Source organism: Urocitellus parryii, chromosome 11 (assembly GCF_045843805.1).
Source record: "Urocitellus parryii isolate mUroPar1 chromosome 11, mUroPar1.hap1, whole genome shotgun sequence".
NCBI lineage: Eukaryota > Metazoa > Chordata > Mammalia > Rodentia > Sciuridae > Urocitellus > Urocitellus parryii.
Window position 1 is genome coordinate 4056854 of NC_135541.1, and position 20751 is coordinate 4077604.

The 20751-nt window shown below is 41.5% G+C and overlaps 1 protein-coding gene across 3 annotated transcripts in view; it reads left to right on the top strand.

Moving 5' to 3' along the window:
* The first annotated feature begins 10324 nt into the window (after positions 1–10324).
* The window catches only part of LOC113180921 (calmodulin-binding transcription activator 1-like), an 87634-nt gene continuing 77207 nt past the window's right edge, over positions 10325–20751 (top strand). For all 3 annotated transcript variants that reach the window (XR_003300540.2, XM_026386138.2, XM_026386137.2), the window contains exon 1: positions 10325–10444. Coding sequence is in view for 2 of the 3 variants with exons in the window: in XM_026386138.2 (XP_026241923.1) it covers positions 10400–10444 (45 nt within the window). In the remaining variant the exon portion in view is untranslated. The remainder of the gene's footprint in view (positions 10445–20751) is intronic.

The following is a 20751-nucleotide window of genomic DNA, read 5'->3' on the forward strand; positions in this document are numbered from 1 at the left end:
CTGGGATAAATTAGTGCAGAAGACTTGTAGTGAGGTGATAAATGACAGGTTTTCTCCAGATCTGGAGAATCAAGGATGGGGTATTTGGTAAAATTCCCCACACTGTTCTTCCACCATCCTCTTGTCAAGTGGAGGTCTTTTGTTAGAAGGAGAACTGTGAGTTTCATTGTTTCTAATCCTTAGCCTTGGCTGGCCTGAAAAATCTCAGGGTGCTGAATGATTAATTCCGACCTGCCCTAGAAAACGTTAGTCAGCTAGCAAAAGGAATAGCCCAACACGAAGGCAAAAGAGCAAATTGACTTTATCTGTGAGTGATTATGTTTGACAAGATGAAAAAGAAAGAAATCTTTGTCACTGGAGAAAATTGTGCTTTGAGAAATCTTTGCACAAGTCTTAGAGCTGTGCTGTACACTGTTTGAATTAAAATGGAAATAATCCCAGCCCTCTTTTCCCTCCCAAATAAAAAGTAGAGAAACAAAACTTTATTTTCATTCATTTACTAAGGAAGAGTTTCCCAGATCAGAGTAGGAGTCCCAGGTCTACTCCAGAGCAGCACTTTCCTTAACCAGGAAATCCTCATTCAAGAAACCTATTTTTGAATTGCTATTTACTACTAAAATTTTAATTTTTCTTTTAAGTATTGTCACAAATGCAGTCTGATTCCTTGTGGGTGGAATAGCAAGGCAGATGGGAGTTTCCTCTAATAAAAGAGGAGAGCCAATTTTCATTCTAAAAGGGTGAAAAGATCACTATTGTTAAAGGGATTCTTCTGATTTCGCACTTATCCATTCCCAACTGCTTTGACTCCATCTATGGTTCTGATTTTGTTTTGCTTACATTTTCTCTTCCCCAATTAAAAGAAAAAAAAATAACCTACTTAAATTTCTAAATTCCTTTTATATTTTAAACAATCTTTCAGTTACCCACGTGACTAACTCCCTCACCTCCTTTGAGTTTTTCCTTAAATGATAATGATAATCTTTTTTTTTTTTTAATCCCCCGTACTGGAGATGGAACTCAGGGCCTTAGTCATGCCAGGCAAGCGCTTTACCACTGAGCTACATCTCCAGCTCTTCAATTCATTTTTTTAATTAAAAAATTTTAATTGACACATAAGAATTATACATATTTATGGGGTACCTTGCATACATGGTGTAAAATGTCAAGTCAGTTTCCTAATGATACCTACATTGACCAGGACTATTTAAAATTGCACCTCCTCAACACTGGCACGTCTGGCTCCATTTTAAAAAAAATATCATTATTTTTATATATTCATATTTTATTTTTTAGTTGTAGTTGGACACAATACATCTATCTATCTATCTATCTATTTATTTATTTATTTATGTGGTGCTGAGGATCAAACCCAGGGCCTCACATGTTGTAGGCAAGCACTCTACGGCTGAGCCACAACCTCAGCCCATGTCTGGTTCCTTTTAACGTGTTCTACTTTAAGTTTTTCCACTCATGGTCTTCTCATACACTACAGAATGTCTTTCTTTTCTTTTTTTTTTTAAAAAAATTCTCCTGGCCTGGAGATAAAGCTCAGTTGGTAGAGTGCTTGCCTCTCATGTACAGGGCCCTGGGTTTGATCCCCATCACCTCCAAAAAAAAAAAAAAAAGGTAAAAATTTATCCCAGTTGTTGATGAACATAATACCTTCATTCTACCTATCTTTTATGCAGCACTGAGGATTGAACCCAGTGCCCCACATGTGCTAGGCAAGTGTTCCACCACTAAACCACACCCCCAGCCCCTAGAAAGTCTTTCTTTACCGTGTTTATTGTCTCCCACTAGAATGTAAGTGTAGAGAGTAGGATCTGTGTTTTGTTAAGTGATGTACTTTAATAGCAAGGATAGTGCCAGTCATTTGGAAGGTGCTCAATAGATGCTGAATAACAATGTTGGGCAAAATTTTCCAAGACTTGGTAATGGGTAGGAGATTATTGGGTATCCTTTTGTAAAACGCCAGGTAGGTCCTCCTGTGGGATGATTCTATGGAGTAAAGACCTTTGACCTGAGTACCTAGTCTATAGGTGAGGTGAAAATAGAAAACAGAGAGCAATACAGATTATTCTTGCCCAGTGTAGCAACCGACTTTTGCCCTGTAGAAATGATAATACCAAACGTGATGCTTTACTGCCTTATTAAAATAGGTTATTAAACAATTTTGCATCTTTTAGCAAGCATTCTTGCTTTCCTATAATTATAAATCTGTTTTTGAATTCTGCTTTAAACCAGTTTCAACATCTTACAGGCCCTCATTAATTAAAGGGCTGAAGAAAACTCTTGACACATACTTTATGTTTGCATGAGAGTCATCATTTTTATCTTTTTGAAAGTTATGATGGAGTAAAAGTTACACTCCTTCCTCTAGGATATCTCAGCCCTGTGGTGTGTTGGCACCACCCAATGCTAGGTACTCCCAAATTTGTATCTCTAGACTAAATTACCCACGATGGCCTCAAGCTTGCAGTCATCTTGCCTCAACCTCTAGAGTGGCTGGGATTACAGGTGTGCACCATTGTGCTCAGCTCCAAATGGATTTCTGAATTCTCACTCTCTCCTAAACTTGCTCCTTCCCAGCCTTTAAATGCTACACCTATAACTCAATTGTTCAAGCCAAAATCCCAAGTGTCAAATCTTGGCTGAAAGCATTTCTTTTTATTGTACCTCACACTCAACCCATTAGCAAAACCTAAGCAATCCTAAATCCATTTACCTTTTAAGGCCTCCACCTCAGTCTAACACCAGACAGCTGTTTTTGTAAATAAAGTTTTATTGGAACAAAGACATGTCCATTTGTTCACACATTATCTGTGGCTGCTTAGGTGCTACCCCGGCAGACTTGAGTAGCTTCGACAGAAACCACAGAAGCTGCAAAGTAAAAAATATTTACTATCTGGTACTTGACTGAAAAAAAAAATTGACTCCTGGTATAGTAGGCTAAATAACGCCCCCCAAAATATCAAGTCCTCAGCTTGAGTGGAACCTGTAAATGTTACCTCATTTGGAAAAAGGGTCTTTGTAGGTGCTATTAAGTTAAGGCTCTTGAAAGCCTTATGAATGTAAGCAGTGTGGCAAAGCCTTTGCTGCATCTCCTACGCTTCACACACATGAAAGAATACATACCAGAGAAAAGCGCTATGAATAACAACAATGTGGAAAAGCTTTTGCCACATCCTCTCTGCTTCACACACGTGAAAGAACAGATACTGCAGAGAAATCATATTCATGAGAACAATTGGTAAACTTTTCTGTTATTACTGTTTCACTCATATACATGTAGGAAGTTACTGGAGAAAAATCCTTTGAATGTAAAAAAAAAAATAAGTTAAGGCTCTTGAGATGGAGAGATTATCTTGGATGGTGTACATGGGCCCTAAATGTTATTATATGTTCTTATAAGAAGGGAAGGAAGACCTGACTCCATATACACAGAAGAGAGAAGGCAATGTGAAGATGGAACAGAGATTTGAAGATACTAGCCTTACAGACTGGAGCCATGTGGCTGCAAGCCAATAAAAGTTGGAAGAGGCAGGAAAGGGTTCTCCCTAGAACTTTGGAAGGAATGTAGCCCTGCAAACATCCCGATTTTGGCCCAGGGAGTGATTTCAGACCTCTGGCTTCCAGAATGGTAATAGAATACACTTTTGTTATATTAAGACACTAAGATAGTTTGTTAGATCAGCCATAGGAAATTAGTACCCTCAAGTCACCATCAAGTCTCGATGTCTGTGATAACCTCCTAACTGATCTGCTTCCTCTCTTGCACATGAGGAATATTCTCCATCCTGTGGCAGATTGATCCTTTTAACACCCCAATAAGATAATACTCTCAGCTCATCCCCTCTGTTAGCTTTCTAGTGTCTTCAAAAGAAAATCCCAAGATATCTCTCAGAATGGGAGGTGCTGCGCAGTGGTTCCTCCCTGAATCCATGTCCCAGCACTCTACCTGGCCCCGCGTGGTTCCTAGGACGCATTGAACTTATTATTTCCCCTGCCTAGAACATTCTCCCACCCCATCTATGGCTGCTCACTTCCTTTTCTTTCTAGATTCAGAAACTTCCTTGACCTGCCTTGTCCAAAAAGCATCCCCATCATCCCTCTCTCCCACATTATTTTTCTTTAAGCATTTGTCAATGTCCTTCAGCCATTGTCTGTCTTTCCCACTTCTGTGTCTGCTCCATAAGGGCAGGAATTTTTGCCTGTTTCGTTCACTGCTGTATCTTCAGCAGCTAGAACCAGTACCTCATATGTGATAAGCACTCAATAAACATTTGTTGAATGAATATACATAGTAAATAAATTTAAATCATATCAAATGAAGAGCAAGCCTTATTTTTTTTCTGCCCCATCCTCAAAGGTAACTATAGATAATTGAACTTTTTTTTGTTATTCTTCTAAAACCTTTTTCAGAAGAATGTATAGATATATGGGAATATCTACACAGGAAATAAACTTTATATCCATTTCCTATATACATATGGGTATAGCGTATGTTATGCCCTGTGCCTTAATTTATTCAGTTAAACATTTAAGTTGGAGATCTTTCCATAGCAGCACATGTTGATTTGCCTCCATTTTAAAAAAGTGGCTGCATAATATCCCACAGTTTAATACTTAAAGAAAAATAAACTTCCCATTTTGTTTGAACACAGCAAGGCTAATGACAATTAAGTGCCTCTCCTCCTGTACTCTTTTTATTTACTCCCACAGTGGCCTGGCATCTCTTGAATGTTCCTCAGTGACTGTTCCTCCTAATACTACAGTGCTGGTGCATCAGTGGCTTTTATTCCAAATGTTTTGATGGGTCATTTTACTTTTAACAACTAAACAAAATTTCCTCTCGGAATGGAAACAAACTACATTGAAAGTGTTGAACATAGCAGTAAAAAAAAAAAAAAAAAGAAAAGAAAAGAAAAGGAAAGGAAAGGAAAAAGAAAAGGAAAAAAAAAAAAGCAGCTCTCCAAATGATTTGCAGCATCGGATATGGCCAGGGTGACTCGAGCAACATTACAATCTCCCCTAACTGCCTGGAGACACCCCAGATACACTGACAACACAAGTGCAAGTGGGGTTAGCCTGTGCAGATGCTCAAAGCCCCCTGGCTCCCTCCCTCCGATTAGTTTTCACCCCCCCCCCACCAGCTGGCCTTCTGTATCCAGAGGGGCTCCACTGACATCTCCAGAAAGTTCAGGTAGGGAGTAGAGAGACTAGTTTTAAAGGGAATGTCCAGAAAAAACTGGATTGATTGTTGAAGTAGCATATCAAGGTGAGATACATTCCATCAAAGGCATTTAGATAAAACTTGAAGAAGGCCCCTGGAGAGCAAGTGCACTCGGGTATGTTTTATGCAATAGCTGGGTGATGTGGAAAAGTTTTATGATTATAGCTATTGTTTAAACAACCTCTCTTGCAACCCCAATGACGAAGGATAATGTTCTGTTCTAGGTTTTAATTGTTAAAAAAAAAAAAAAAAAAAAACCCTGCCAAAGTGTGTGACTGGTACTGTGTCCCCTTGGGCTTGGCTACCTCTAAGTAAATATTGAATGAATGAAACTATTGATTCTTTTCAAAATTTCAACACAGTCTGTGTTCACAATCAGGCTTTTTTTTTTTTTAGAGGAGAAAATTTTATTTTGGACTTACAGTTTCTGAGGTTCTCCAGGGTCAGTTAACTTTATTTATTTATTTTTTTTAAAGAGGAGAGGGAGGGAGGGAGAGAGAGAGAGAGAGAGAGAGAGAGAGAGAGAGAGAGAGAGAGAGAGAATTTTTTTTTAATATTTATTTTTCAGTTCTCGGCAGACACAACATCTTTGTTTGTATGTGGTGCTGAGGATCGAACCCGGGCCGCACGCATGCCAGGCGAGCGTGCTACCCCTTGAGCCACATCCCCAGCCCCAGTTAACTTTATTGCTGAGGTCCCAAATAAGGCAGACCAACATGGTGGTAGGGTGTAGAAGAGGAAAGCTCCCCACCTCACAGAAGTCAGGAAGCAGAAGCACAAATCAGGACTTTTTTGTTTTATGTGGTGCTAGAGATTGAACCCAGGGCCTTGTGTATGAGAGGAAAGCACTCTACCAACTGAGCTACATCCCCAGCCCTCCAAATCAGGACTTTTATGTTCATGTTATTTTTTAAATGAGCTGAAATTCAGGCTAACTCCTCAAATATCTCATTTTATTTGGACTATCTGACAAGTCTTTACTCTCACATCCTAACAGTAGACATTCTGACAATCATGCTGATATCATTGCTAACTGGTGGCTGGTGGGTGAAGAGAAGAGGAAAGATGGAGATGTGCGGAACTGGGGAGCATGTAGTATCTGACTGGTGAAAGGTTGGTTCTAACAAAACCCATGCATTTTCATTATGCTTTATCTGGAAAGGAAAGGGACATGGGATCTCTGAATTATTACTTACAACTGCATGCATATCTACAATTATCTCAATATTTTAAAAATTAAGTAAAGGGAAGAGGAGAAATCCTTGGGAAATAGAAATGTTGGATATTGTAACTTTTTGTTCTAAAAGAAGGTGTAGCTAGAATAAATTTTCTTTCTTGTCCTGTGCTTGGTGAAAATGAGCTTGTATTCTGCACTTCCCTCATTAAAGTTTTTAACCATCCAAAATGGGCTTGGTCCACACTTTCCTCTCCCAGTCCAGTGATATGGAAGCTTCAGTAACTTCCAATTTAAGGAGACAAGTCCAAACACTTGGATTATTATCGTCTCTAGTAATAATAAAATCACTTTATTTCTGAAAGCTGATTGGAAAGAATGACTCTTCCACATGTATTTTTGAGGTAAGAAAGTGATGATATAACATTCCTATTGTTTATCTTATAGATTCTGTTTCTGGATGGTAATGCACTTTGCCTGAGGAACATTTGGGCCAAAATGGGCAAGGATTCATAGTAGTGCCAGCCAAGTGCATCTTCTTCTTCTTTTTTTTTTTTTTAAATATTTTGTTTTAGTTGTAGTTGGATACAATACCTTTATTTTACTTTTTTGTGGTGCTGAGGATTGAACCCAGCCCCCTGCACGTGCTAGGCAAGTGCTCCACCGCTGAGCCACAACCCCAGCCCCAGCCAAGCACATCTTACTACACCCTTTTTAGATATGCTCCTTTAGCATCTCAGGCTACCTCCTTTTCTTAAAATGCCCATCTTTTCATTATCCTCCCAAGAAAACACACAACCACCAACCAGCCTCCTGAACATCTCATTCTCTAGCTCAGGGAAATTCTCAAACTCTTTGGTTCAGGATCTTTTTACACATTTAAAGAGTATTGAGGACCTCCAAGGACTTTGCTTTATGTGAGTTTGTTTACTGAGAAACAGGTACTGTATTTGAAATGAAAACTGATAAATTTTAAAAATATTCATTAGTTCATTTAAAAGGAATAAACCCACCGAGGAAAACATAAATCATATTTTTTGAGAAATTACTAACTTTTCAAAAAAATTAGCAGCAATTTTAGAGTGGCATTGTTTTTACAATTTTGTAAATCTCTAATATCTGACTTAATAGGGCACGTCTGGATTTTCTTTTCTGTTTCTGCAGCCTGTTGTGAGATCACACATTATGTGGCCTCTGGAATGTGACTGTACTCTGGAGAGACTGACATATCATCATTATATAAATACTTGTGACCTTGTGGATTCCTGTACCCCACTGAGGTCCCTAGGCTGTGCTTTGAGAACCGCTGTGCTGGATCTATCTTAAGTGGTTTCCATGGTGATGGTGATCCTCTCTGGAGGCTCAGGTGACTCAGGTGATTATTACTTTCTTCAGCATTCCCACTATAACTTGCCCTGATGCTTGTTAACATGCTAGGTTGTGAGCCCCTTGAAAGGAAACACCTTTATTCATCTTTAGTCTCAGTATTTAACAGGAGCTTCTGGCCTTGTAGTGGGCACCAGATAAAGTCAATGTTATTTTTTTAAGAAACAGGATCTTGCTATGTTGCTCAGGCTGGCCCTGAACTTTATAGGCTCAAGGGATCCTCCTGCCTCAGCCTCATGAATAGCTGGGATTACAAGTACATGCCACTGCACTGGCTTAAAATTATCCCTTAATTTAAGTATTTGTTTTAGTTGTAAAAGCTACATGCCTATATTATGGCTAAAGTACTGGAAATAAATATTATAAGAAAAACCTCCCATAATTTCCCAAATGTCACATTTTGGGTGTATTTTATGTCCTTTTGCAAAATGCAGTATTCTATACCTATCATTACATCATAGTTTAGAAATGAATATCATAATTTTGAATAATCCCCTTCATTCTCAGCAATGGGGTAAGCTTTTCTTTGTTTCTAATGACTAGTATTATGTTCCATTGTGTGGCTCTAACACACTATACTTATTGAATATCTAATATAGCATATTTGGATGCTTCCAATTTTTTTGTCACAATACATACAGTGATCCTGTGAAGAATACCTTCTTCGCACATCTAGCCTTTTTGGCACTAGTGTTATTTCCTTAGAATAGATTCCCAGAAGTAATATTACTAGGTCAAAAGATGCAGACATTTTTATGGCTTTTAATACATATTGTAAAATTGCTTTTCAAAAGGATTATACTAATTTACAGTGCCACCAGCACTTTCAAAAAAGTTTGAGCACACGAATTGTCAACATAGTGCTACTAAGAATGCAAATCGATAAAATATTGTACCCTTGTTAAAATTTTGCATTTTTGAGACACATAAAATTAAAATTTGTTGAGGAATGAGTGTATAATATAAAACATTCTTTTGGTTCACCTTTATTTCTGGAAAACCTAAGAAATTTTCACTGGTGAAGACCAGAAAAAGAACACGTTAGGATTGGTACAAAATTCTTAAGGCCAAATCCTTGAACGACGACTTTTCTCTAGTTCTGCTACTTGTCACTGACAGTAGCAAAAGAAAAAAAAATAAAAGAAAAAGAGGAAGAATGAAACATTCTCACTGCGAACTGTACAAGATCACGGAGATAGGTTGGAGCTCTGCTTTTCATTCAACTTTTCTTTTTTTTTTTAAACTCAGAAATTTCATCCCTCTCCTTTGTTTCCAGGATGAGGGGGGCATTTCCTTGCTGAGTGTTGCAACTCACCTTGCCCAGATCGGGGCTTCTCTGCACAGGGTGTGCTAGTCCACCAGGTGTGGACAGGCTTCCAGAAGAGCTGCAGCTGCGTTCCTCCGCCCTCTCTTTTAGGCTCTCCTTCCCCCACTAAAACCCTGCTCGCAGAGCAGCATCCCGCACCTGGCGCGAAAGCAGTGGGCGCCGAAACCTTCATTTGGAAAAGCCTTGCATTAAAGCCCGGCTGGAAGGAGAGAAGGAAACTTGTGTCACCTCGCCCTCCAGCCAGGCGCGCCGAGGTCTAACGTCCCTAAGGTTTCGCTCAGCGGCCTCATCCTGGGACAGGCATCTATGACTCATCGCTCCGTCGGTCACATGGGCAACGTGACCAAAATAAAGTTTCTGTATTTTAAGCGCTAGAAAAGGGGACATCGGAGCACAGAGGGGGCGGGCGTGGAAGGCGGGCGCAGGCGGCCGCGCCCCCAGCCGTGGGGACGCGGCGGCCGAGGAGGCGGGGCGCCGGTGACCGGGTCGGGCGGGGCCTGGCAGGAGGCGCGGCCCTTCCCGGCGGCCGGCAGCGCTGCCCTTACTCCCGGCCGAAGGGCTGGGAAGCGCGGCGCCCGGGAGGACCCCCACGCCGAGGCCCCTAGGGCCAACACCAGCTGCTGTGGCAGGTTGCGGGATCCCGGCGCGTCCTGCACTGCCACCGGGACCCCACGCGCCGGCAGCGGGTTCCCCGGGAACGTCCTTCAGCCCCGGGAGCACGCGGGAAAAGCCCTAGCGCGCCAATGAGCGAGCGCCTTCCTCATGACGGTCACGCTCGGGGGCGGGGCTTCCCTCCGCCGCTCCCGATTTCCGGGAACCCCCTTTGATTGGTCTGGACGGCTTGGGAAACACTGTAGTGACGCCCAATGAAAATGCCACGTTCCGGCCTCGAGGAAATATTCCGTATCGGCCCCACTCTGATTGGACCGTTCTTTCAGGCCCTGACCACTAGAAAGCTTTGTTTAGGTCTGGAAGGCGGGCTTTCCTGGGAGTGGGTGGGGAGGGGGCGTTGGTTCTTGACCAATAAGATTAGTCCGTGGGGTGGTGACCAGCCAATGGGTCAGATGGATAGGACGCTCCTCCCGGAGAGTAGTGAGACCCTTGATGCGGGGTGATTGGCGGCGGGAGCAATGAGTGGCAGTCCCACGGTCCAATGGGCGCTGTGCGTGGGCCGCGGGGCGGGGCCAGGGCGGGTGCGCGGCGGCGGCGGGGTGGCTGGGCCGGCGGCGGCGGCGGTACGAGGCGCGCGCTCGGGGTCCCGGTCGCGAGGAGGAGGAGGATGTGGCGCGCGGAGGGGAAATGGCTGCCGAAAACAAGCCGGAAGGTAAGAGCCGGAGCGCGAGGGCCCGGGGGGCGGCTCGGCGGGCGGCGGGACGCGGCCCCGCCGGACATCCCGGGCATCGGCGGCGCCGGGCGGGAGCGCGGGGGCGCGGCGGGCGGGCGCCCCGGCCGGGGAGGGGGCCGGCGGGGTTGGGGGGGGCGGAGCGCGGCCGAGTCCTGAGGTGACTCGCGGGGCGACGGAGCGCGGCGCCCCTCACCCCACCCCCGGGGGCGGGCTGGGCCGGGGGGGGGCGGGGGGCGCGCGGGGCGGGGGCCGGGCCCAGCGAGGAGGAGGAGCCGCGGAGGGCCGGCGCCTCCCCCACCCGGACCGGGCATCCCCGCCGCTCGCGAGCTCACGGCGCCCGCGCCCCTCGCGCCGGGCCCGGGGTGGGGGCCGCGGGGCGGAAAGTTTATCCGCCTCGGGCCCCTGGCCCCGGCCGGGCCGCTCTGGCCGTTCCCCGTCGGGCGGCAGCGGCGGCGCTCAGCCCTCGCGGGCCGCCTGCTCCCGGCGGCGGGCAGGGCCGGACGTACTCTGGCAGCCCCCTCCGGCTCCCCTACGCCTCCCCGGCAGGCGGGGGTCCCCGCGCCTGTCCCCGCCAGGGGGACCCTCTCCCGCTGAGCGTGCCTCGGCCGAGGGCCTCGTGTGACCCCTCCCCCTTCGCCTCTCGGGGAGGGAAGGGGGCCTGCGCAGCATCCCCGCCCCTCACCGCCCTGCACATCCTACTCTTGCCCTTGCACCCTTGCAGCCTGGAGGGTGGGGTCTCGGTTTCGGTGGCTAGTGAGGCTCTCCACACTCCCTTGCCCTTTACCTTCGGTGACCCCGATCGTCGCTTGGCATAGGGGTCCGTCTGAGCCTCTCCCTTCCATGGAACCTTTTGGGGCCTCTGCACTCTGTCTGTTGACCCTTTTTGCCAGGACTCGGGGACTCGAGCCACCGCTGTTCTTTCCTCGCCCAGTGATCCTGGGGGCCTGTGCAGCTCTGAAGTCATTTCTAAATGGGAGAGCAGACACTTCTTCAGATTGTGTGCACTCTCCGCACACTTTCCTGGGTTAGGGTGAGCTCATTTCCTGAATACCCTTTGAATTGCCTTCTTTTTCTTAGGTAGAAAACTGGATGGTCAGTGCTCCTTTCTCCAGTTGTCTATGTACCTTGGCGTGTTCTTTCTCCTTGGAGTTCCCAGTCTTGAGGGTGGGTGCCCTAATGAGATGTAGGACAGGGCTTCCGTTGTGCCTAGCACTAGAGTAAAAAGGGGACACAACAATTACTCCCATGTCGGAGGAAAACAAAGGTGTAATTTTTGCTTCTAGTTGATTCTCGCATCTTCGGAGGGGTCAATCTTCACCAGTTGACACTATCCCACTGGGAGAAGAGTCGTGTGCACTTGGCTTTTGGTGTTCTGATTACTGTCTTCTGTGCAATAGGAACCAGACTTTGAACGTCCCACACTCAAGTGTCTTTGAACCTACCCTGGAAATAAACTTTCCAATTTCTCTTTTGAGAGGACTCATATCCTCCTTATGGCTTCTGTTTCCTAGTCAGCCATATTTAGTGAGCCTGTTACCTTGACTTTTTCTAATTTTCTCAAATTGTATTCATGTTGGCTGGGTAAGGAGAAGCCATATGCCTTTCCATCCAGAATAGGGAGTGTAGACACCCATGTCGCCCACGTGCCATTCGGGAAGAGGTAGCTTGTGTGCTCCTTGTTGTACTAGAACCTTCCTTTGGCCCTGGTAGTGTCTCTTGTGGGATCCAAACATTTCTTTGGATTTTGTACCTTTTAGGCAAATGGGAAATTTGAATGCTTTCTATTTTCTGCTGCTCTGGTTCTCTTTGGTGAAACAGATCATCTTGATGCTGTACTCATTTGTTGACATATATACATATAGGTCTGTATGCAAAGATAAAATAATATTCTTTACATATATAGAGAAAAAGAAGGATTAGGTGACTAGCTCTACACTTTGGGTGTGTGAGGGGACTGTTAACATGCAAGAATATAAATATATATTACTTTTGTTGGTAACTGTTCAGGCTTAGGAGAATCAAAAGAAGAATCACTGATAAATGGCCAGTTTTCACCACTCTTTTATTTGTCATTTGCACTGTACTGAATAAGCAGAATGACATCCTGAATGTTCACCATGTCCCTGCTTATGTGAAACGTAGAGTGCTTGTGGATGAGCATTCGGAATTTAGGGGCAGTATTCTTTGCTTTTTCTCCATGGGGTGAAAAGTTCTTATATTTTTTTCTTTATTGCAGTGTAGGGGAGGGAGGTTTCCTGTGTTTTGGGCAAATGATAGGAAATGGGTGAGAAGAATCTGTTTCTCTGTGACAGAACTAGGAAGGAAAGGCCACATAAACACATTCCTGCTGGATTTTGGCCATTTAATAAGGAGAGAGGCTGTTAAATTAGGAAAAGGTACATTTGGAAAGGCCCTTGCCACTTCCTGAGAGGGTAGGAGGATTATTCCTGAGGTTTTTTTTTTTTTTTTTTTTTTTTTTCCCCCCTCTCCTCTGGGGAAGGGGAATGGTGAGAGCCCTGTGGGCTGGGCTCTGGTTAGAGTTTTACCTCCTGGTCTTCATCCCTCCTTCCCTGCTGTCACTCTGAAGTAAAGTCTGTGTTTTTGACAGGCTTAGTGTGGATACTTACTCTCCTCAGTGGGCTTGTTGGGCTGTGAGAATTGGACCTTGGAGCACTTTCCTAGCAAGGAGACTCAACCTTGATTTCCTGAGTAAGAAGATATAACCACTTAGAAGTTTGGATAGCACTGGGTTTGGACTGCTGGATTTTGCCATTCAGTTAATATTGAGCTGTCCATTGAGTATGATAACTGTTGGCAGAAAGAGCTTTTGACCTCCTTTTTGCTTTTCTTTTTGAGTTTCTTTTAGTTTTTAAGCTGTTTTGACTGTATCTGTAATCAGCTTGATCGAGTTGTGTATTTTAGGGGTAATGTTAGTCTTAGAAAAATCAAGTCAAATACCTGCTGTGTATGTTGGCGTAAACCCAGAAGAGTTATCTCATTTCCCATGGTAGCTCTTTCTTGCCCTTCTCTAGGCCACTGCCTGCCTTTGGGAGTCTTCGCTGTGGAGCAAGGAGCTCCCTACTGGGACAGTGGAAGGCAGAGTGGTGGATGTTAGTCAGGAATGTGCTGGATATTACTGTCTAAAGTTGGGTTCTCAACCTTGAGTTGAGTACAGTTGTGCTTTCTGTGTCACTGGGCTCCATAGATGATTGGAAATGGCTTTTTCCTCCTACTCCCCCAGTGCAATGTGCTCTTTTGTAGATAACCAGCCTTCATGGGTTCTCTTAACCACTTTCCTTTTTTCTGTTTGGTTTTCTGCTAGAACATCAGTCTTTCTCCTCTTATCTCCCAGATTTTGGGACAAGTTTCGGTGGCTGCTTCTCCCTTGTCTTCTTGAAGACCTGTCTTACCCTGCTTCTGGGAAACATTGGGTTGCTCTGTCTCATTTTTCAGTGTATTCAGAATGTTGACATGTACAGGGCAGCCTTTCCTCAAGGTCAGATTGGGTCAGCTTTTCCTGTTCAAAGTGTAGCATTGTTGTTCTTAATTGCTTTTAGAGACATCTTTATACATCCTGCTCAGCCACATTTTCTGTTTCTTTAGTTTTTAGGCTCTGGCTATGATAGACTTCCCCCCTAAAAAAGCCCATTCTTAGAGTCAGGAAACATTGGTTTAGATCTTTGTTTATGCTAGTGTAGTCTCATGTGAGTGGGTGGGTTTGGAATTCTTTTTGACTGATGGTGAGATAGCCCTTCTGTGGCTTAACATTTCTTCCCACCGTTTTCTTTACTTTGGGCCATTCATCATTTCTCATTTCTTAGAGTTTGAGGAATACCCCTTTGTGTGCAGTTATACTTCTTTCTGACTTCCTTATGGAGAAAGCAGTAGAAGGTGATTCTCATGTTCTCTTATTTTCCTTCTGTAGTTGTGCCACTTGCCTCTCTTGTGGTGCCTTTGAATATGCCCTTTTGGGAAGAAGCTGTTTTTATACCCATAATCCATTATTGCAGTCATGTATTCAGGAGCCCTTTACTCTGGGCATCTACTGTGTGTAAAGCTCTGTGGGGGTTATGTGACTTTAAGTGAGACCATATTGAATCTTGTTAGTCTTTTAGTATGAATGACATTTCAGTGTATCTTGTACTTGTCTTTAATAAAGTCTTGTACAATTTTTGTCTGAATTTTAATTTTTTGGATTGTAATCTTACAAAAATATACTCTAATAGTGTACTATCCTGTTGAGCTTTCTCCCTCCTCCCTGCAGGAGTGGGGGTGGAGAAGAGGGTGGAGGGTGTACTGGGAGAGGCATTGAACAGCTTTCCTCTAGGCCGTGGGTGTGTGTGAGATAGAGAAGGAGAGAGAGAAAAGTAAAGTCAACCTTAATCTGATTGTCTAGACATAACTTTCAGGTCATTTAGGTATATGATTGGTTGGGATGTTTATTAAACATTTGAACAGCAGCGTTATGTTAGATATTATATAGAACATAAAATCAAATATATGCTTCATATAAGGAAGTGTTAGAAAAGCATTTTTCTCTTCTCATTAACTGGTCTGGTTTATATTACAGTATAATATATGATAACTATAACATGAGCTGTTGTTAAATTTTTGCTGCCAGAAAGTGTTATATCTAAATTTAATGCCTAATTGTGATGACCATTCTTAGATTAGATATCTGATACCATTATCACTGCTTTTGTTTATTATGTGACTTTTTATTCTTCATGCTTTTTGATATGCTGTTATTTGTATTTTTTTGTTTGTTTTTTGTGAGTAGCAGTGGATTCTCCTTGGGTGCAGATTAGATATTAGTGGTGATGATAATCATAATAAAAATTAATCTGGAGTGTGTTTTTTTTCTCCTTTAAATGAGATTACCTCCCTCTATATATTTTAGAAGCCAGTTTTGCTAGGATTTCACTACTGTGAAAACTATTGTGTAGGATTGTTAGGGTTGTGGTATGTGGTTGGCAGTGTCCTCTGTTGTTGTGAATGTGTGAGTGAATGTTCTTTTGGTGACAGGGATGTGTGCTTCTTTTGTGTTTCCATTATACAGATCATTTCCTACAGTGTTCAGTATCTTCTGGAATCACTTAGCTTGCCCTTTTGGGATGTTTTAGATTAATTAAATCCTACCTCTCTTTCTCTTCTTTAAAGTCTTTCCGTTTTCTCTGTTTCTCGTCTTTAGTCTTGCCTTTTCCTCTTCCTTGCATAAGCAGGTTTCTCTACTGCCCTTGTTGTTATTGTTATAGAAAGCACTTGTAGATATATTTCATTTATAGCCTTTCTGTCTTTTAGTGTGAAGGGGCTGCTTTCCATCCCCTTTGTCCTGTAGACAAAGCATGGTTCCTTCTTATCTCCCTAAGATAGGTAGATGGCATGGAATTTAAGTTCCAGCAAGGGATGACAGTGGTATTTGTAACTGGAAATCATCTGAGGTGAAGCACTGAGCCCTTCAAGGCTTCTGGGCCTCTACATGTAGGATTCTGTAAATTTGTTCGTTTCTCTATTCATTCAGCTTTTTTCTCTTTCTCTTTGGCTTGATATCAGTACATTTCTTTGGGTACAGCCAACACATATACTGTGTCTTTGGAGCCTTTGTTTACAAGAAAATGGGGTCCTTTCCAGTGTTACTTTGCCTAGGCTGGTATTGTCTTTAGTCTTCCATGTGTTTGAGGGTGAGACTCAGAAGTGTTTCTTGTTCTACTTCTTGGCTGTATAATTTGAGTAGAGAGTATATGGCCATTGCTCTGTTTTCTAGAATGTAGTATGACCTTTCTTTTTTTTTGAATACCCGATCTGGTTCAGGATATAGGTTGATCAGACACTAACAGAACCTTTTGTTTGGTGCATCTATGGATATATCCATCAGTTCTTTGACCAAACTCATTACCATTCAGTCATTAGAAACTACTTGCCACCCTGTGATATTGGTCATGTATTTGTAAGGAAAGTCTATTTCTATATATATTGACAATGGTTAGCAGTCCTTGATTTTTAATATGGTGGGACAAAGTAAAGCGCCCCCCCCCCCACTATCAGTATGGCTATATAATTTTTAGGTTGTAGGACATCTTTCTGCTTTGAAAACCATGGCTTGTTGAAGGTCACAGGCCTACTTGTGTAAAGATTGGTAATGTTTCCTGATCTTTTTTTTTTTTAACTTCACTATCCTGGACCTAAATATTATATTCGCCACTGCAAAGAGAGGTCAAGTATCAGGTGTCTCTCTTACCCTTTTACTTTTTTTTTTTTTTTTAAGAGTTTTGTTTATTTACTTTGAGCTGATTGAAAAGCATAAGGTAGAAGGACCAGAGATAGTTTGTGATGACTCTTCTGCATTCACCCAGTGTTTTGCTTATTCTTTTTCTCTTATACATGACTTCTTTGCTCTTTTTTTTTGGTCCAGTCTATCCAGGCCCCTCAAGACATGAACTGTATCCCTTCCTGATCCAGTTAGCAGGGGGTAACTTTGAGGGAGATGTGCTAGCTGTATTATCACTTTGCTTTCTGCAGTATAGTTTTATGCACAGAGTGACATGCCTTTGAAGAACGCTTGGGACTGAGTTCTTCACAGTTTTAAACATGGAGACTAAGTGGTATTGCTCTTACCTCTTACCTCACTTCCTCATGCCATCTAAAATAAAATACCTTCCCATGTTCTATCCAAGCAAACAAAAAAACAAATGCCAACAAAACAAAACAACAACCATAGCAACAAAATCCTGAACAAAAGCACAACACCCCGAAGGCCATCTCTGATTGCTCCTGCTCTACACTTCAGTTTCTAGCTTTGGACAGGTGTATGACTTTTTTGGATATGTAGTCTAGTGGGGTTGACATGCGAAAAGCCTTTTAGGACACTCAGCATTCATTCATTCAATAGACCATGCAGTATCTCTTCCATTTTTCTTTACCAGTTACTACAAGGTAAAACCTGCAAAGTGTGTTAGTTTCCCCCATTATTCCCACTAACCCATTGGAATAAATAGTGGTAACTTATTATCCCTACTTTTGTGTTCAATATTGGTGAGAGAGTGGAGAGCTGATTTCCAGTGGTGATAGTATAGCCCGTGACTGACTTCTCTGTGCAGCCTAGTCATTATTGCAATAATGATTTACATTTTCAACTAAATTTAGGGTTTGTAAAGAGGGATAAGCCAGATATGTAATTCTGTTTTTTTTTTTTTACATCCAACAGTATGTATCTGTGTGTTATATTAGAATGATGTGTGGATACATCTCTTTTCAACAATTAAAAAAAGCCTTTGCTTATTCTTGATATAAATTCTTGAAAAAACAGGAATTATCTTATTTTCTTCATCAAGCCATCAAAGTTGATTTAGATTGCCAGTTGTTATTTCTGAAGGTATATTAATACAATGAAGAATTTCTCTTTTAAAAATTTAGACTTTGTTTTTAATCCTTTTCTGAACAGTCATTTCTGGGTATGTGTATGCCTCACTGGTTTTCTAGGCACTTGGATATCAAATCATTTGGGGGAGATAATAAGAAATTGGTATGAAGTATGAAATTATCAAATAGGAAGCAAAAAAAATGCTATTGTGAAACAATTACCTATTTATGATTAAAAATAATCTCAAAGTGGTATTTGGAAGTGTGAATTGAAATACTCTTAAGAAAAAATGGAATGTTGATGTGGTTACTATTTTGAAATCGACACATGCATATTGTAGAAAGACTGCTCTTCCAAATGGGGCATTTAGAAGACAAATAAATTGATAGGATTGGTTATTTTAAAATGTCCTTTTTTTCCCCTCTCTTTTAAGGAAACAATTGAAATAAAAGCCATTCTTAATGAAGAAAATGTAAACTTTGATGTAAGTTTAGCATTTGCAAAGTAAAGATTCAAGATAAGGATTTTTTTATTGCAAATCCACAAGGGGGTAGTGATGTTCTATCAAAGATATTTGTGGTGGAAATGTGAGATGATCTTTTTTAACATTTTAGATTTACAGATAAAACTGGCATGTTTGCATTTTAACTTAATAAGATCTTCTTTTTAAAATGTTTATTGGCAAAATTGTTTATTGCTTAAATTAAAAAAAATCCATTTGGGGTGAATGCTATTTTAAGCTGTACAAATGTTGAGAAGAGAGAATGTCCTTGTAGTTTTGTGCTTTGGAAAGGTTACGAAAGAGCTGAGGGTCAGTGTTATTTTCTAAGAATGTAATAATCTTAAATTTCCTGGGAAACATTAGGAATCTAGGAATCAGTAACTTAAGTGTTCTGAATAAAAGGATGTTAGTAAATTGTGTCTAAAGTTTACAGAAGTTTGTATTACTAGTTGTATTTTTCAGTTCTGCCAAGAGATGAAAAATGTGGACAGTCCCTACCACTAGCCACTTTTAATAGTTCTAAATAAATCAAAATTTTATAATATCTTTTTGTAAGTTTATCTTACATCATTGTATAAAAACATTTTTTTCCTCCCTCACATAAAAATTCCAGCAGCTTGCCTCTGTCTTTGAATTCCACTGTCATATTCACAATACAAGTCAGTGTTGTGTGGTGACATCAGGTGGTCTGTTACTCTAGCTGTATTACTGTGCTCTTGTTTAAAAGGCTATGTAGTGGGTGAAATATTTAAAATTGGGATGGGAATTATGTCCCACTTATTTAGAGACACAGTAACTTTGTTTTTAAAAAATGCTACTTTTAACATTAATGGTATTAAACAGTTCTACAGATTAGAAGTTAGTGTCATATATGTTTGTGTATTTTTCATTTTTGGTCTAGGAAAAAGATTGTTAATACAGTTTTTCTCCCCTCTTTCCCCTTCCCTCATTCTGAGCAGAAAATGGCCATTTCTTCTCCTTTTTTAAATGACTTTGGTGATTTAACATCTCCAAAGATCCACAGATTCTTTGCATACTACTCTCAGCTCTACTGGGAACTGAACTATGACGTCAGCATTTTCATTCATGGATTCGATTCTTCTAAGCCTGTTTTCTTGGTTTGTATTCCTGAGCTAACTTCTGGCACATGCACAGATCAGTTTACCATCAGTCAGCCCATAAATCAACCGTAAAAGGTAAAACAAAAGATAAGACACCAGAGTTATTTCAATAGCACTATAGTTGCTCATGCTGATTTGCATCAATGCAGTTTGGATAAGGTTCCTGGCCAAACAGATTAAAATCTAAAAACAGTCAGTTTAATTATCTCATGATTTTGTGGATTGAACTGTGTTGTGAACATACTGATAAAATTTTTTTTTTTCTTGGTGGAAGTTCAGAGTGCTGTGTGGTATATGTAGCTTCTTTGTTATAAAGTAGCATTTCTTTTATCATTTGGCTGAACTGGTACATTATTTCACCGAGGTTAGGCTGGAGATTAAATTATGTCCTACACAAATTACTTTTGGAATGAATTTGGATTTTGGGAGGAAATTAAAATATTTTAAATAACTATTATTTAATGCATATATTTCATACATTATTGTTATTATTATAGAACTGGTGTAGCACCCCATGTGTTGGAGTCTGATTTCATCTCCCCTAGACTATATTTCCTGTGGTTGTGGACTCCAGCATCTCTTCCAGGGAGGTCACTGCTTGTAATTTAGTGCTGTGTGAGGACAGTTCTTGAAGAAATCTTACTTGGAGATTACTCTTTAGGGCCAAGTTGGAGGCTGGGCCTCTGGCCTCTGGCATTCAAGCCTCTTGGGGTTGATGAATTGTGAGCTATAAGAAAGTTCATTTTCTCTGCTTTCTTGAGAGTTTGCTGACTTTCTGTATATTTAATTGTCAAGAATATTTAGAAATAAAATGTATTATTTTTAGGAAGTACCTTTTAGTTCACTTATATTTCATGGTTGTAGTAGATGATTCAAACTGTGTCCATTTGGATTGATATGCATTTATCCTTCCTTCCCCTCCTTGCTGGGCATTGTACCTAGGATCTTGTTAATACATGTTACTCTAGCGATACCTCATAGATACTCTCTCTCCATCCCTAAATAGAACTAGAGCTTTGTGCTTTTTAGGTTCAATAAGTTGTCTGAGGGGTAGCGGATGAGTGGTCTCTGTGTTAGCTTTGTTCTTTAATTAGATGTACTGGGAAAAAGAAAATGAAATCAAATAGCGTGTGGATGTGCATTTGAAGACTTAAATGACTTGTTATTTTCTCTAAGAACTAGTGTTGCTATTATAAATATTTTTTTCCCTATAAATACAATTATTTGCAAGTAACATCAAAGAAAGACTTAATGGTGAAGGGTCTGTGTAAAACCTTTCTAGTTTTCAAAATTACCTCTGTTG